Source organism: Cucumis melo, chromosome 7 (assembly GCF_025177605.1).
Source record: "Cucumis melo cultivar AY chromosome 7, USDA_Cmelo_AY_1.0, whole genome shotgun sequence".
In the NCBI taxonomy this organism is placed as follows: Eukaryota; Viridiplantae; Streptophyta; class Magnoliopsida; order Cucurbitales; family Cucurbitaceae; genus Cucumis; species Cucumis melo.
Genome location: NC_066863.1, coordinates 11,530,588 through 11,549,136, shown reverse-complemented (window position 1 = coordinate 11,549,136; position 18,549 = coordinate 11,530,588). Strand labels below are relative to the sequence as shown.

Here is an 18,549-nt window from a genome sequence, read left to right as displayed (position 1 = left end):
CTTGAAATACTTCTTTACTCAGAAAGAATTGAATATGAGACAGCGAAGATGGCTTGAGTTAGTGAAAGATTACGATTGTGAGATACTGTATCATCCAGGCAAGGCAAATGTGGTAGCTGATGCTCTTAGTAGAAAGGTATCACATTCAGCAGCACTTATTACCCGAAAAGCCCTATTGCATCGAGATCTAGAGAGGGCTGAGATTGCAGTGTCAGTAGGGGTAGTCACTATGCAGTTAGCCCAGTTGTCAGTACAGCCGACTTTGAGGCACAGGATCATTGATGCTCAGAGTAACGATCCTTATTTGGTTGAGAAGCGTGGCCTAGCAGAGGCAGGGCAAGCTGCTGAGTTCTTCATATCCTCTGATGGTGGACTTTTGTTTGAGAGGCGTCTCTGTGTGCCATCAGATAGTGCGATTAAGACAGAATTATTATCTAAGGCTCACAGTTCCCCATTTTCCATGCACCCGGGCAGTACGAAGATGTATCAGGACCTGAAGCGGGTTTATTGGTGGCGTAATATGAAGAGAGAGGTGGCAGAATTTGTTAGTAAATGCTTGGTGTGTCAGCAGGTTAAAGCACCAAGGTAGAGACCAGCGGGTTTATTACAACCCTTGAGCGTACCAGAATGGAAGTGGGAAAATGTGTCCATGGATTTCATTACAGGACTGCCAAGAACTCTGAGGGGTTTTACAGTGATTTGGGTTGTGGTTGACAGGCTTATCAAATCAGCACACTTCGTTACGGGTAAATCCACCTATACCGCTAGTAAGTGGGCACAGCTATACATGACTGAGATAGTGAGACTACATGGAGTGCCAGTGTCAATTGTTTCGGATAGAGATGTCCGTTTCAGTTCCAAATTTTGGAAGGGTTTGCAGACTGCTATGGGCACGAGGTTAGACTTTAGTACAACTTTCCATCCACAGACTGACGGTCAGACTGAGCGTCTGAACCAAGTTTTAGAGGATATGTTGCGAGCGTGTGCATTGGAATTTCCAGGTAGCTGGGACTCCCACTTGCATTTGATGGAATTTGCTTATAATAACAGTTTTCAGGCTACTATTGGCATGGCACCATTTGAGGCCTTGTACGGCAAATGTTGTAGATCCCCTATTTGCTGGGGTGAGGTGGGTGAGCAGAGATTGATGGGTCCTGAGTTAGTTCAGTCTACTAACGAAGCGATACAGAAAATTAGATCACGTATGCATACCGCACAGAGTAGGCAGAAGAGTTATGCGGATGTGAGACGGAAGGATCTTGAGTTTGATGTGGGGGACAAGGTGTTCTTGAAGGTAGCACCTATGAAAGGTGCCTTACGATTTGAAAGGAGAGGAAAGCTGAGTCCCCGTTTTGTTGGGCTGTTTGAGATTCTGGAGTGGATTGGCCCTGTAGCGTATCGCTTGGCGTTGCCACCATCACTCTCGGTAGTTCATGATGTGTTCCATGTTTCTATGTTGAGGAAGTACGTGCCAGATCCATCCCATGTAGTGGATTACGAGCCACTAGAGATTGATGAAAACTTGAGCTATACAGAACAACACGTTGAGGTGCTGGCTAGGGAGGTGAAAATGTTGAGGAATAGAGAAATTCCTTTGGTTAAAGTCTTATGGAGGAATCACCGGGTCGAAGAGGCTACATGGGAGCGAGAAGATGACATGAGGTCCCGTTATCCCGAATTGTTCGAAGAATAAAACTTTCGAGGACGAAAGTTCCTTAAGGAGGGAAGAATGTAACGCCCCGAATTTTTCGAGGTAATTTTTATCATTTTATGTAAATTTTCGGAAATTTAAAATTTTGGTGTAAATTCTTGGTTGGTTTTGAAGAGGGAAGAAAAGGAAATTTAGGGATATGAATTTCTTTAAATTTAATTTTGTGTAAATTAATATAATAATAATATAATATTAATTATATTATTATTATTATTTAATAATATTATTATTATTTAATATTATTATTATTATCATTTATTATTATTATTATTATTATATATTATTATTATTAATTATATTATTATTATTATTATATATATATAATAATTTTTTTATTTTTAATTCAAACCCTAACCCGCGCGCGTCCGCCCCCCCTCCCCCCCCGACTTCTTCTTCTTCTTCCTCCGTGCTTCACCCGCCGCCGCCTCGCATCCATTCCTCTTCCGTTCGCGCACGCCTCTGCCTCCGTCTCCGTCTCCGACCTCTTCTCCGTAACCAGCTCGGTAGTTCTTCACCGTCCGCACGTCCTTGCTCTTCATCCGCGCTCGCCCAGCCACCGACGGAATCCCTGAATCGGTCATCCGACCGTCTGCAGCCGACTCCTCTCTCTCCCTCTTCGTCTCCGTCACCTCCGACGATTTCTCTCTCCTCATCCCGTGTTCTCGACGCAGGCCAGAACACACAGGGGAGCTGCTCACTTCCGTCGTCGACGTCCCTCATTCAGCCGTTGTCGCGTGGAACAAAGATCCGTACCCGAGCCGCGACTCCAAGCTGATCCCAGCTGCAAATCCAAACCAAGTCTAGCCACGTGTTGAGCCGCGAGTCGCGAGCTGCGAGCTAAGCCGAGCCGAGCCGGGCCGAGGACCGAGCCGAGCCGCGAACTGACTAACCCAAGCCGCGAGCCGAGTCGAGTCGATCACCTCCAAGCCAAGCCGAGCTCCCTGTTCACCGAGTCACCTAAGCCTTCCTTCCTCCATTTCGCGTCACGGTAAGTCTTCGGTAAGGATTTTTTTGGTGAATTTCCTAATGTTGCTATAACCGGTTCGAGTTTAGATTTTGGAGTAAGACATAGTCCTACCTTTCGTTCCTTGAAGGTATTAGGGAGTTGACGCTCAAGTTCTTGGGTTCCGCGACAGGCTTAATTGGAGATAGCTCTCCTTTTCTCGGGTAAGTCAACGGATGTTGCTTAGGACCATTTAAAAATGACTTTTACTAGTATCATCGTTTAAACCCTTGTGATTTCGTTTTGGTGGATTTGTTGAGCGTGAACTCGATCGAGGGGCATAACCAAGTTTCAGGTAAGGGATTTTCTACTACTGGACCTCGGATCGAGGTTGGAAACGTAGTAATCCACAGGGGATTATACGTTAGTAACTGTACTGAATAAATTGACGCATGTTTGACTATTAAATATCGCTTTATGCTCTTGTCTGATTAAAGGTAACGTGACCGCTAGTTGTAGCTTGTGTGCCATCGTGTGTAATGAGTTGTTTAGGGATAGACACCGATGCCCAGATGTTCTGTGGATAGTAGTTATGTTAATGAGCTATGTTGTGAACTGGAATTGTATGTCGATGGACTTTAAAGTCTTAAGGTTAGGTATGTGGTAGTCTATTGTCAGGATATTGGCTATGGAGTTATGTTCTGGAAGGACTGTGCGTCCGTTTCTGATTTGACTAGTTGACTGGATCGAAAGAACATCACAGTGATGTGTGAATTGGATACGCATATAGCAATTGAGGATACGGTTGTTTAAACCTATACTATCTGACTGGTGAATTCTATGACGAATATGTAATATGAACGTTGTCGGAGTGTGACTGTTATAGACGGTTTAGTATGGACTGAGGGGTAATGGTTAGCTTCATCTATGGGGTAGTGTACCTTACTGATATGTGTATCCTTCGGAATCACTAGACTGATACGTGCATCCTTCGGGATCACTAGACTGATATGTGTATCCTTCGGGATCACTAGACTGATAGGTGTATCCTTCGGGGTCACCAGACTGATACGTGTATCCTTCGGGATCAGTAGACTGATACGTGCATCCTCTGAGATCACGAGACTGATGTGTGCGTTCTACGGAACCACTAGACTGTTTATGTATGGTACCCCTGAATAGGAAGTTAACTGTTATTCCTTAACGGGCCCAGTAGTGGGTCCCTTACTGGGTATATTTTATACTCACCCTTTCTCCTCTTTAACTTTTCAGGTAAGGGTACAGCGAGGGGCAGACCGACGAGGGGCAAGAAGGATGCGTGAAGGCCATATGGACGCGTCTTGTTTTCTTTATGCTTCCGCTGATGTATTTTGTTACTCGTTATTTTCATTGTTGGATCGAGTCATGTTTAGAATATTTGGTTTGTGGTTTTGTTGTTGATGAGTTGAGTACTGTATTTTGGAACTCTCGTGATTGTGATTTAAAATAGGGCCCGAAACTGTATTTTTTTCTTGTAATATTTCTAAAACGTTTTTAATGAATCGTAATCGGTCCTTTATGAGTTTGTGTGTTTTGTGGTTGAGTCTTAGTACTGAGTAGTGACCTCAGCTTAGTCCCGAAAGTTGGGTCGTTACAGCGGATCACTCCAAAACTTTCAACGTGTGCAGTTGTTGTCGACCTACACGCTCTTCCATCCGTCCATCATTTTTTTCGAATTACAATTGCAATTAGAGCTCCTATTCTATAAATTGTGCCTCATTCCTAATTTCTTTCATCATCAGAAAATCATCATTCATTCTCTCTACTGAATTCTCTCTTCCCACTTACCTTCTTTGAGTATTGAGCTTCTGGTTCTTGTTTCTATTCTTAGTTCCAGCGAGTGCACGTCAGAATTAGGAAGTTGTGTTAACATTGGGGAGCAACCTATAACATGATTAGCACTACGGTCGGTCAAAATTGCTTTCAGAATAGTGGTTAGTCACGACACAACAATTCCCTATTGATCGACATTCTCACATTTTTTCCAACAATCTGAAAGCAATCTCACGATGTCGATCAAGACCTCCAATACAGTTCTACTCGATCTGTCCATGCTAGAGCCACTTGATGGAACAAACTACCATCGATGGTCCTAAAAATTGTAGATGTTTTTTTAGCAGCTAGAAGTCGACTATGTCCTTCCCATCAATCAGCCATCTGATCCTCCAGCACCTTTTGATCTAGAATCATCCAGAGAACCTTCTGTTATTGTCATTGACTAAGTAAAGAAAGACTATGTGATCGATCCTGAGAAGTATGCAAAGGACAACAAGACAGTTTACGAGCATTTGTTGAACTACATGTCAGATCTAATGTTGGACCTGTTTGTGGGTAAAAAATCTACCAAGTATATCTGAAGCACCCTAGAATCTCGATATGGAGGAGATGGTGCTGGATGGAAAAAAATACATTGTTGGAAAGTGGTTGCAGTTCCAGATGACAAACGACAAATCAGTTGTGGAACAGATACATGTGTACAAAAACCTGGTGGCAAATGTTCTATCTGAAGGGATGAAGATGTGTGAAAGACTCCAAGCAAATGTTTAGCTTGAGAAGTTTCCTCCCTCATGAAATGACTATTAAAATCACCTGAAGCATAAGAAGAAGGATTTAAACTTCAGAAACTAATCAATCACATGCACACATAACAAGCCAACAGACTGAAAGATAAGCTAACTTCTAAAAATTTAAATTCAGTTAATGCTAACTTAGTTGAATCTTCTGCTGTTAATAGAGACTGGACCAAGAAGGATAAAGGACATAATGGGAAAACCACATAAAATAAACAGTTCAAGGCTCTTGGGAAAAAATCAAGAATAAGAAACTAGTATGTTATGTCTATAGCAGGAAGGACATAAATCATACCAAGATAATCAAGGGAAAGAGAGACCAAACCAGAAACCAGCACCTCAAGCCAATCTTGCAGAATAAGACAACGATGTCATAGCAGCTGTTATAGAGGTCAACCTGATAGAAAACAAGATTGACTAGATTCTCGATATCGGAACCTTAAGACTCTTCTGCACCAATCGAGAACTTCTCCATGACTACGAGGATATTGCAGATGGAGAATGTGTATTCATGGAAAACTCGACTACTGTAGGAGTAATTGGGAAAGGGATGGTTATTTTAAAATTAGCTTCTGGAAAAACTTTATCTCTTAGTAATGTTTTATATGTCCATTCCATACGTAGGAACTTGGTGTCTGGGAGTCTATTGAATCGGACAAATCTTAAGATTGTACTGGAAGGTGACAAGGTTGTCCTCACCAGAAACAGAGAATTTGTTAGTAAGGGGTATCTGTCCAATGGTCTGTTTATACTTGATATTGTTTCCATGAATGCAAATGGTTCTTATTCCGCCTACATAGTTGAATATGTTGATTTATGGTATGGTAGACTAGGACATGTGAATTTTTCATCAATTAGGAAGCTTAAGGACCTAAGACATATTAATGCATCTGAATCGCATGAAACTGGTAAATGCCCTATTTGTGTAGAAAGTAAATACTTTAAGAAACCTTTCAAACCAGTTGTAACTAGAAGTACCAAACTATTAGAATTAATTCACTTTGGTCTAGCTAATTTAAAAAACACTACTAGTAGAGGTGGTAAAAACTATTATGTATCTTTTGTTCACGACTTCTTTAGATTTACTAAGATATATTTGATAAAAAAAAAAAAAAGTTGAAGCTTGTAGCATATTTTTTAAATTTAAGGCATAATTTGAAAAATCAGTTAGGTAAAAAGATAAAAATATTAAGATCAGATAGGTGGTGAGTACTCTGATAAAACTCTTAAAAAATTTTGTGAGTTAAATGGTATTATTCATGAATTTACTACTCCTTACTCACCACAACAAAATGACATAGCATAACTGAAAAATAAAACTCTTAAAGAAATGATGAATGTCATGTTAGTAAGCTCTGGTCTATCTGATAATATGTGGGGCGAAGTCATGTTGTCGGCGTATTTTGTTTTTAACAGGGTTCCTCACAGAAAGCTAGATAAAACTCCCTACGAACTCTGGAAAGGATATGCACCAAATCTCTCCTACTTGAGAGTCTGGGATGCTTGGCTAAGGCACCATTTCCTACATTGAAGAAATCTACGGTAGGGTTAAAAACCTTTAACTGTATAATTATCGGTTATGCTCAAAATAATGTTGCATATTGGTTTATGTGTCTTAATGATAAAATCATAAATGAATCTAGGGATGCAGAATTCTTTGAGCATATGTTTCCTTTAATGAAATCCCTATATGTTCCTTTCCTGTCTAAAAGTATGCATGATCCTAAAAATCCTTCAGTTATTAGGGAAACACCTGATTCTGAAACTGTTAATACTTCGAATGTAGGATGTGAATTAAAACCTAGAAGATGTAAAAGACAGAGAACTGAAAAAAGCTCTGGACCAAATTTCGTAAGCACCTTTATAGTGGAAAGACACGATGAAATTGACAGTAATTTCATAATTTTGTTTTTAATAGTTAAGGATCCTAAAACTTACTAAGAGGTTTTAAACTCTGTACAGTCAAGTATGTGGAAGGAGGCTATTAAAAGTGAACTGGATTCACTGACCATGAATCAAATATGGGAATTAGTATACCTTTCTAAGGGAAGTAAGCCAATTAAGTGAAAGTGGATCTTCAAAAGAAAAACAAGACCAAATGGGTCAATGGAAAGATACAAAACTAGATTAGTGGTAGTAAGACATACTTAAAATGAAGGAATTAACTACTTTGACACATTCCCCTGTAACTAAGATCACCAAAATTAAGGCCTTGATTGCACTAGCTATCATTTATAGTCTTCTTATTCACCAAATGGACGTAAAAATTGCTTTTCTAAATGGTGATTTAAAAGAAAAAATTTATATGACACAACTAGAAGGGTTCAAAATTCCTAGCCAAAAAAGTAAAGTACGTAAACTTAAAAAATCTCTTTTTGGTCTAAAGCAAGCTCCTATACAATGGTATGAAAAATTTAACAATACTTTGATAAACAATGGATTTAAAGTAAATTCCTCAAATACATGTGTTTATTCAAAGTTGTTTAGAGCTGGTTACATAATAATATCACTATATGTTGATGTCATGTTTATCTTTGGAACAAACATGAAATTGATAAATGATACCAAGTTGTTCATTTCATCACATTTTGAAATGAAAGACCTATGAGTAGCAGACATAATTCTTGGTGTTAAGATAAGAAAAAATAAAAACAGTTTGTCCCTGTGTCAATCATACTACGTTGAGAAAATACTAAAGAAATTTGATTCCTTTGATGTTTCTCCAATAAGAACTCCCTATGATGCTAGTAAACATTTTAAGAAGAATAAACGAGACAGTGTGTCTCGATCTGAATATGAAAAGATCATAGATAGTATTATGTACTTAATAAACTACACTAAACCTGATATTGCATATGTTGTCAGTAGATTAAGTAGATATACACATAATCCTGATAGATACCATTGGGATGCTCTACATCACCTGTTGGTATATCTTAAAGGGACAATAAATTATTGTCTGCACTTTAACCAATTTTCTACCATTAGAAGGATATTGTGATGCAAACTGGGTTACAGACAATGATGAGGTCAACTCTACACTAGTGGGTATGTATTCTTGCTCTGGAATGGAAAAATATCTTGAAAGTTTACAAAACAGACTTGCATAGTTAGATCCACTATGGAATTTGAGTTTATAGCATTAGAATTGGGAGAACAAGAGGTTGAGTGGATTAAAAGCCTACTAAGAGATGTACCATTTGGGGGGGGGGGGGGGATTTGTGTCTGTGTCCATACACTGTGATTCACAAACTGCGATATGTATTGCCAAGAACAGTGTCTTTAATGGCAAAAGAAGACATATACGTCTTAGGCATGGAGTTGTGGAATAACTGCTAAAGAAAGGAACTATTTCCTTAGAGTTTGCTCGATTTGAAAAGAATCTGACTGATCCTTGAATCAAAGGACTAACAAGGAAAGTGGTTCTAGATTCCTCAATGAACATGGGTTTAAAGCCCGTCGGTGATCCATAACACTTTGTATTGGGTGGTTTATTGCGATAGACTTGATGGTCCATAACCTCTTATTGGATGGTCTGTTACGATAGACTTGATGGTCCGTCCGGTTTGACAGGCTCAGGTTCGGGTAATCGTGCTTGTGAGATAAAGGAAGTAATTTTTATTACTTGCCCGATTATTTTTTGGAAATTATTTTTTATTCCCATTAGATATCTTCGTCGTACATGTGTTCAGTCCACCTGGGTCCAACTTGTTCTTCCAACTTGTGCGGGTCACTCGGAAGCTTTCAACGTGTGGATAATTTTAGTATAAATAAATCACAAAATTGCAAATCAAAATCAATCCATAACTAATTAGTTTAATAAACTAGTTCACCTCAATTAATAAAAAAGAATTGTATCATTCTTTTTTATTAATTGAGGTGAACTAGTTTATTAAACTAATTAGTTATGGATTGATTTTGATTTGCAATTTTGTGATTTATTTGATGATAGAAAGATCGGCCAAAAATACCCATCAAACAACATAGCAACATTTGGTAACGCGGTTCGATGAAGTTACATCTACACTTGGAGACAGTTGGTCCAGGATAGAAGATTGTATTAATAACAAATATACTCAATGTTAAATACATAGTTATGACTGAAGTAACAACACTTAGACACATTTGTTTCTGGACTGTACTAGAGCTGTTTCAACAGAGTTAGATTATGATATAACATAAAGATCATAACTAATCGGAGGATGGGACGAGGCTCCCCATTAATTGAAGGATGTATTCAACTTCAACTTCAATTGACAGGAAGTTTACTTCGATCAATCTACTCTACTTTCTTCTAAGAAGCCACACCAAAGAACTTTTTGAGCAAGGTGTCTTTTTTCTTGATTTTGACGCACACCAACCTTCGAGCATAACCAATATAGGTTAAGATCTTGACTGAGCCACCATTTAAGAAGAGAATTTTAACTAATATCTTAACTAATTTGTTAAGTAAAATAATATACAAAATAAAAAGGTGGGAGCATTCTATTAACAAGAAGAATAGTAACGAGAAGATGAACACACCTTACACTGAAGTGAGACCAGAGATTCTAATCCACAAATTTTGTTTTTAACAAATTAAAAAAAGAAAACAGTACAGGGAAACAAACTATATATATTCATAAAATTAATAATTAGTAGAAACTTTTAAGCTAGTTGAGGTACAAATTTGAGAACTCAAAATTATCTTAAATCATTTAGAATAAGAACAAATATTTTACAAATAACAACCTTTCTTCTCGTAATCTTCTTCCACCTTAAATAAATAAATAACAGCTTCATCTCCCAGTAGGATCCTTAATCTCAGAGAAAACAGTACCTGACATTCCTTTATTATACACATAACTTGAATTGTCACTATTGCTTGTCGTCACATCACTACTCATGCCTGATTCCAACCCATGATTCCGATCATTGCTACTACTGAATGACGTCTCCTCCATCAACCACTCTTCTTCCCGACCCTCCCTCTTCTCGCTGTAATTGTCACCGCCGCTGTTTTCCATATCACCTTCAACTTCTTTCTTCTTTGACGCCTCCTGTAATTGCGCTGCAAACTCCAATCCCCATACCACGTCGTTCATCGACGGTCGATTTATTCCGTCGTCTTGGATGCACCTCACTGCAATCTCGATGAATTTCCTCAAACACTCTGGCGATATCTCGTTCTTGATGTTTGGGTCGATGACTTGAGCAATCGCGTTGTCACGGTTGCATCGTCGGACCCACTCTGCCAAGTATACTTGCTTCTTGTCTGTGAGCCGCATCAATGGTGGACGAGCGCACAATACTTCGCACAGAACTACTCCAAATGAATATACGTCGGACTTTTCAGTCAATTGTTGTCGACGGTAGTACTCTGGGTCTAGGTAGCCGAAGCTACCTTTGACTACTGTACTGATGTGCGCTTTGGACATGTCTGTTGGCCCAACTTTTGACAAGCCGAAATCAGAAACCTTTGCCACCCATTTTTCGTCCAGTAAAATATTAGTGGTTTTGACATCACGGTGGATGATGGTGTGTTTGGCTCCTGTGTGAAGGTAGTGTAAACCTTTTGCAGCTCCAATGCAGATCTGGAGGCGTTGCTTCCATGTGAGAGGTTGTTCATCATCACCATAAAGGTGATTACGAAGGGTTCCATGGGACATGTAATCATACACTAGAATCATTTCATTTCCATCATTGCAATATCCAATTAGGGAAACGAGATGGAGATGACGAAGTTGTGAGAGCATCTCGATCTCTGTCTTGAACTCGTGTGCTCCTTGTTTGGAACCTGGTTTCAACCGTTTAATTGCCACTTGGGTGGTTCCATCGTCGACATAACCTTTGTATACGTTACCAAATCCACCGACGCCAATGATGAAAATGTCGTCGAAATTTTTGGTAGCAGCTTTAATCTCCGCCAATGAGAAGTAACGACATAGATCAGAGGGGAGATTTGAATTGCGAGACTTACTAGATTTGTTTGTGGATATGGAGTAAAGAGCCCACCACGAAGTTCCATCGCTAGAGCTCTGATCCATAAATGTCTTACGTTGCCGAATAACAAACAAACCCATAGCCAATATCATTGCAACCACACCTCCAACCACGATAGGTATTATAATTGCTGCCATTTTACTTCTTTCTGAATGATCTTTTGGTGGTGGAAAAGATTGGGTTTGGGTAGTGGGAAGTGGATCTGGATTTTTGCCACCAAGGTTTCCATCTGTATCATTTAATTTGAAGATTTCAATTCCATTTAAGATCACGTTAGTGTACCTAGTCTTAGAGTCATCTGGATTTGCTTGGAGGGTAACAGAGAGATTCACCTTCTTTTTGTCAGTTTTCGACACTAGTACAACGTAATCTCTACGATATGGAATCCCCTTTCCTTCGGCCCAATAAAACACATCAGCAGATCCCTCAACTATCGTGTCTCTTATATAAATCAAGAACACTCTATCTTCTGTAGAATTGATTTCTTTTTGAAACTCACAAAAATGAAGACGAATCATGTAAAAGAATCCAGGATCTACCGGGTACTCCCATGTCAGGTTATATCTCTTATTCTCTGTATTATCGGGTCCCATTGTTCGAGCAGTTCGATACACATCTTCTGGTGCAGTGTATGCTGGAACTTTACTACTGTAATTAAGGCGGATACTGAAGTCAGCAGGTTGAGCATCATATTTTGACGGAAACGGTATCAAAAAATTCCTCTCTTCATTGAACCAAGTTCGGAACATTCCAGTGTCCTCGATAGGGGAGATGAATCTTCCACCTATATTAATTCGGTATACCATCTCAAGAGATGTGTAGTTTTCAATGGGGAAGAACTTACTTTGGCCAACTTGCTTTAATCCCCGACCACCTTCGTCGTTCAAGTCCAATGGTGTATAATAAAGATTAGAGGGCATGGATACAATCTCGATCCCGCTAATAAAAGCATACGAATCTTGATTTGTGGGAGTAAATGTAAGGTTTAATTTCTGATCATGTTCCTCTACATACACACAAAATTCTCGAAAAATTTCATTGTTATTAGAAGCATCAGCATTGACAGAAGTATTGAAATCACGAAGGAGGGTGAAGCGACCAGCTCTAACAGAGAATACAGCTTTAGAGCGATCGAACTGTTGGTAATTAGCAGAGTAGAAATAAAGTCGAATGAATTTATGACCGGGACTTACGGGGAAAGAGTAGGTGAATTGGGAGCGAGAGAGTCGAGCTGTCATGTAAGGGACTGTGGTGACTGAAGTGGACTGTGCATCTGCCTTTGAAGTCATGGATGCGCCGTTTTGTTGGTGATCGGAAGGGAAGAATTTGGAGTCGATGTCTCCAACCCAGATGCGGCCATCCAAATAAGAGTTGGATAAGTTGCCATGGGAACCACAAACAAGGGGTATATTGTCGATGGGTTGGTAAAACGACGAGGAATCACCAACACCAAGGAGGAAGAGAAAGAGGAAGAAAAGGAGGGTTGTAGTAGGAGAAACTTGGTTAGTTATAGAGACGGCCATTGGAGGAGATAGAGATTATTAGTGTGTTGTCGAAGAAAGAAGATTTTATTATCATATGAGAAATGAAAGAAGGATAGAAGTAGGAAGAGAAGTCAATGTAGCTCAACTGTTGAATCATAAATGTGAGTTAAGGAGGTGGGGGAAGAAGATGGAGAAAGAAGGTGTAAAAATCACTCTCATAATTAAACATTATAGTTTTTAATGCATGAGAGATGAGAGAGAGAACCATTCTTGGGGTCTTTCTTCTGTTTTCTTCAACCAAAGAATTTGAGTATGCATTATAAGCTGTTAGTTTTATTAATCTTAATATCACTATACCTTTTCTTTTCTTTTCTTTTCTTTTCTTTTTTTTTTTTTTTTTTTTTTTTGTCGTTGGAAGACTTTTGATTGACCAAGTCTCATTTAATCATTTACGCAAATTGGGCATTCCCACCCCTATTAGTCGATTGTTACCCTTAATAACATCCATCAAACTTCAAGTTTAGTTCATCCATCATAACAAAAATATATTTCACCAGAAGAAATATGACCTTTGGTGTCGGTTGAAAAAAATGAAAATGAATGTTTAATATAATGTCGGTTTTTAAAATGCGGATGTTTAATGTTGGTTTAAAACCGACATTAAAGCTACTTTTTATTTTATTTAATTAATATTTCCCTTTTACACTAGGGTTTTAATGCTTTTTCCTTTAACCCATTAGCAGCCCCCTCCATCCCTTCCCTCTATCCCTCTCGTCTCCCCTTCTTGCATCTAATCCTCGTCCATCTTTCATCTCCTCTTCTTCCCTTTCTTCAATCTCCACCGTCGCAAAGTTCCATCTCTCTTCTCTCCGCCTCTGATACCTCTCTCACATAATTCCATCAGACGATCACAGCTATAACCTCAAGTGCATCTTACGTATGAGCACAAGCTATGGTGTTTTTTAGGAACATCAGCAACGTTTACCTAGTCGTCAACATTTAGATTCACCATCGTTCTCCCTTCGTTGGTGTTCGTGCAATCAACGCCTATCGCGCGAGGTCGTTCTATTTCGCGTTTCTTCCGGTTGTCGTTGCGCACAAACTCGCACTTTCGTCCTCTACTCACCCAGCCCTCTTGCAAGTGGTTGGAATTTTGGTTTTTCGGGGTAAGATTTTAGTATTCTTTTATCTCTGTCTTTAATTTTTGGTGGCATTCATTTATAATTGGGATTTATTAGTAGTTTAATTTGGTTAATATGAATTCTTCGCCACTTCTGTATGAGGAGAGTTATGGGGTTGGCCATATCGGCAAGGATCAGCACGTCGGGGATGTGCACTAGCCTTGCCTATTTCGACACGTCCAGGCGTGCTATGCAGCCTGCCAATCTTGTGCAGGCGCAAAGAGACTTATTTGGGGCTCATACATATGAGCGGGTGGATCGCCAAGGCTCCTACCACACAGAGTGGACAAAGCTGGCTCGCAATGCTGATGCTGGAGTTAGCATTTTCAACTGAGCTTTTGAGCTGCCTACCAATTTGGTCGGTTTTCTTTCTCTGCTTCAATTGGGTGCAAATTTCCTACTTGATTTTGCTTGCCCATTTCAAAAGTTTGTAGGTTTTCCTTTTTGTATCACAGTTTGGGCAATCTTCCATGCTTCTTAGGGGAGTAGGTAGCAGATAATTTTTACTGGCCTTGAGTATTTGCTATGAATAATAATTAATATGGAAAAAAAAACAAGAAAGAAGCAACAGCTGCAGGATGGCCATTGAGTTCTATCGTGTTAGTTCTTTTTCACGTCTAACTAATGATGTCTGATTAATTATTTTATATATGTAGGGTACAAATTATGAGGTTGTGAATGTTGTGAAGGCGAATGGTCAAGCTGTATGCGGTATTTTGTATTACATAACCTTTGGTGTCAAGCTGTATGCGGTATCTTGTACTTATCTCGGGCTTTGTTAAGCTCTTTTTATAGCATAAGCAAGCTGCCTATTATAGTTTTACAAGCACATATCATCCTCATCTCGTAACTAACTGTAATTTGGTCTATTGAAAGGAACTATGGCAAAAGGGTTTATTGTATTAATTAAAAAACAGATGAGTCATAGTTGTTATATACAAAATGGTTTGCTGTTGATATCTTATGAAAACATGGAAAGTTATTTTCAAATCCTTCAAGAGATGTTTTTCCATGGCAGGGCAATGGCCATCATATCTGTTGTTCTCGGGCGAACTTTTCACTATGTTGATGAGATTCTTCCATTCAGGTACAATCCTTGTGATGTCTTTAGGATGAAGAAGTTAAGAGTTTCATTTCTTAAACTGTATGTTCAATAATTAATGCACAATTAATCCAAAATGGTTGAGATTTACATTATATGGTCTTAAATGGAATTACGGGTTGGGACACTTTCATTCTTTTTATCAATTTACTTGTTTAAGAAAAATTTAAAATTTGATTCTTCTTAAAAGAAATTCCATGTACCATCAACATAATTGATTCTTTAGCATTGTTACATATATGATCACAGGCTTGGTGATAGTGATTTAAGGGGCATGATTGTGATTTGTTTTAGTAGATTCTGATTGAGATGTAAATATTTTAGTTGATTTTGGTATAATTGAAAACAAAACAATGGTGGTTTGAGGACATGATGGAGAAATTAAAGTTGAAAAATGCAAGTGGAATGGCAAAAGTAGGAGGGCTGATATTGTGCGTTGTTGGTGTTTCAATACGTGCATTTTACAAAGGCCCTCTCATGAAACCACTCTTCAATTATCATCTTTTAGAAACTTATTTTTCTTCTAGTGTATGTAGTAGTTAATACCTTGAAGTTTTTTTTTTTTCTGATCTAGTAATTATAAGCATTGCCATGTTATGATAACCACCTATCTATCATTTCAGGAGTCACCGAGCGAAATCGATCATCATCGATCCAGGTCTTTACTTATCCAAAAAGTCGAAACTTGCTTGGACAACTCAAAGACGCTCACTTCCAACATCCTTCAAGTTGTTTACAGGTTAGTATGTATATCATTTCTTTCATGTACTAATCTGCATGTAGGTGCAATTGTTCTCCGATGTATAGTAAACTGAGCAACAAGGTTAACTTTTTCCATATTTAGAAGGTTATTTTTTTGGTTCAGTTGTAAACTTAAGTTGAACAAAATAGCCATGTAGTATGATCAAACAAAATTTGATACTAAATAGATTAATTGGCGTCTATCCTTTGACTGTAAACTTCGAGCAATTCCCATGCGCAACCACATTAGCATTTGTAAGGAACTTGTTTGCTTAGCTACTTAATGAAAAGTCTTTTGCCTGTGTTGCTCTCTCTTACATGGCTTACAGGTGCGCGTAATCATATCTGAATTCGGTGTTTGGTATGTGTGGCTTTCCAATTGCTATTCAGATTTATCTCCACAGTGTTTGCTTTTTATACGCATATTATTTTTTTAGAATTAAGTTTTCCTTGAGGAGAATGTTCCCTATGTCCTTCCCAAGGTTCTGTATTCAATGTAGGAAAAAAAATAACCTAATGTGTTTAATATTAACAGACAATTTAAAGGGATATAAATGGAATAGAATATCAGGATAGTGATTTGTTTGGTAAGTTAATGTTTTCCTTCATGGCATATTGAGTAAGATGGTAGCTGATGTCTTTTAATTTTACTATAAATTTAAGGGATATAAATGCACGGAATTGAATAACCTAACGTGTTTAGACACCAAGTTTGGATTATACAATTTTTTTAACTATCTTCTATTTTCCTTTGTGTGGCTACTAATTGTATAGAGATTTGTTGCGTAAAATGGCGGTTTAGTGTATATTTTCCTTTGTTTGAGTTCTATAATGTTCGCAAGTCTATTAGTTCTTCGATCTAGCAACGTTCATTCAGCGGTAATTTTTTGTTTTGCTCGAGTGATTTTACCTATATGTTTTGGGATTGTAGTAGATTGGAAGCTGTGTTCTAATAGGTAGGTGTAGGAAATATTTTTCATGTAACAGCCAACAGGATGCCATATTTATTATTTATTCACAAAGTTCATTTGTTGTTTCTAGTTTGTTGCCATATTTTTCAGTCAGGTTATGGTAAGGAGGAAATACCGCTGGCCCTGGTATGGTGTTTTTTCTTTTAAAGATTTAAAAAAAAAAATCTTTGTGGTATGTGGTTTGCTTGGTTTGAACGACCTTTTTTTCTCTTAAATAAGTTGGTTTCTGTTTTTTACATTTTTGTTTTGTTTGTGATATGGGTACTTAGTTACGTAGGTTTCGGTTGCGAGGATTTGCAATTATAACTAGGTCATAACATTGTTACTTATCAATTCAACCATCTTGATGTCTTTTACAGGGAGCTATCACTAAACAAATGACTGCAATAGAAGAAATGGTTGCAAGTGAGTACAATTAGCCAGACCCTTATCTTTGTGACAAGATCTTGAAGATGGTCATTTGAGAAGCGTTCTAGTTTGCTATTAGTTGCAGTTTTAGTTATTGCTCTCTCAATATATTCTTTTTCTTTCTTTTTTTTTTTTTCCAAAGGATGATCAGTGTATAATAATTAAGCTTCATAATTTCTTTGTGTTTGGAGCCAAGTTGTATATAAATGTACACATTATTAAGATTTCATTTTGTATATGTACAAGTAAAAGATTTCATTTTTAACTATTTGGTATCATACAAAATGGACAATAATGCAAGGATTTAATAAAAATAAATTTGAAAAAACGACATTAAAGACAGCTTTAATGTCGGTTAAAAAAAATTAAAGACATCTTTAATGTCGGTGGAAAAACGACATTAAAGATGTATCATAAGTGACATTAAAGACATATTTAATGTCGGTTATCCACCGACATTAAAGGCCTTATAACACTTTCAAAGATGTCGGTTTATAACCGACATTGAAGGCCTTTAATGTCGGTTTATAACCGACATTAAAGATGTCTTTAATGTCGGTTATAAATCGACATTAAAGCCCAACCGACATTAAAGCCCTTTAATAACGCTCGCAAAGATGTCGGTCGCCAAGTGACATTAAATGCCAGATTTCTTGTAGTTTATTCATATTTGAATTTTTCAACCTCTATTCTAAAAGATAAAATTAAATCAGTGTTTGAAAACTTAATTTTTAACCTTCACTCAATTTTTTCTCTAAGTATATTGGAAAAAAAATAAACAGTGAGCCATTTTAAAATAGGACGAAATAAATTAAAATATTTATTATTTATAAAAATATGTTATTATTTACTAGCGAAAGACATTGAGATAGTGACATTTTGATATAGTTAATATCTGTCGACAATTTTCTATTTAAAATAATTATCTATTTATTTAGGAAAAACCAATTTCTACCAAAGTAGTGCAAATTTTGAACCAATTTTTGTGTAGGATGTGCATAATTAAAAAGAAAGGAAAATTATCATAAATATAACAAACTACTGAAATATTTACAGTCCGTGTAACAAAACCTATGAAATTAGCAATTTTTTAAATATTACAAGTTTGTCCTCCAGTCTTTCTTCTCATTTTCACTTTGATTTCTTTCTATCATCTTTCATTCCTTTCCTCTTCTTTTTTTTTCACTGTAAATTCTTTCTATCATCTTTCGTTTTTTCTCTTCTTTTTTTACGTAGTTTAAATTTAGGTAACCAAATCTGATTTCTTTATATCGTTTTTCTTCTTTTTTTTTTTTCACTGCGATTTCTTTCCATCGTCTTTATTCTTTTCCTCCTCTTTTTTTAGGTCGTTTAGATTTGGCAACAAAATCTAAAAGTTTGTGTATAGAGAATCTAGAAAAAAAAATAGTTTAGACTG

At 37.5% G+C, this 18,549-nt stretch overlaps 1 protein-coding gene across 1 annotated transcript; it reads right to left on the bottom strand.

Annotated features, from left to right (window-relative positions):
- Positions 1–9,864: 9,864 nt before the first annotated feature.
- Positions 9,865–12,952, bottom strand: LOC103502432 (receptor-like protein kinase FERONIA). Its single transcript, XM_008466365.3, has one exon. The coding sequence runs from the start codon at positions 12,766–12,768 to the stop codon at positions 10,042–10,044; it is 2,727 nt and encodes a 908-aa protein (XP_008464587.2). The 5' UTR covers positions 12,769–12,952; the 3' UTR covers positions 9,865–10,041.
- Between the last annotated feature and the right edge of the window lie 5,597 nt (positions 12,953–18,549).

Excerpts from the sequence above, each read along its gene's own strand:
- LOC103502432 (XM_008466365.3), bottom strand. The coding sequence starts at position 12,768 with ATGGCCGTCTCTATAACTAACCAAGTTTCTCCTACTACAACCCTCCTT.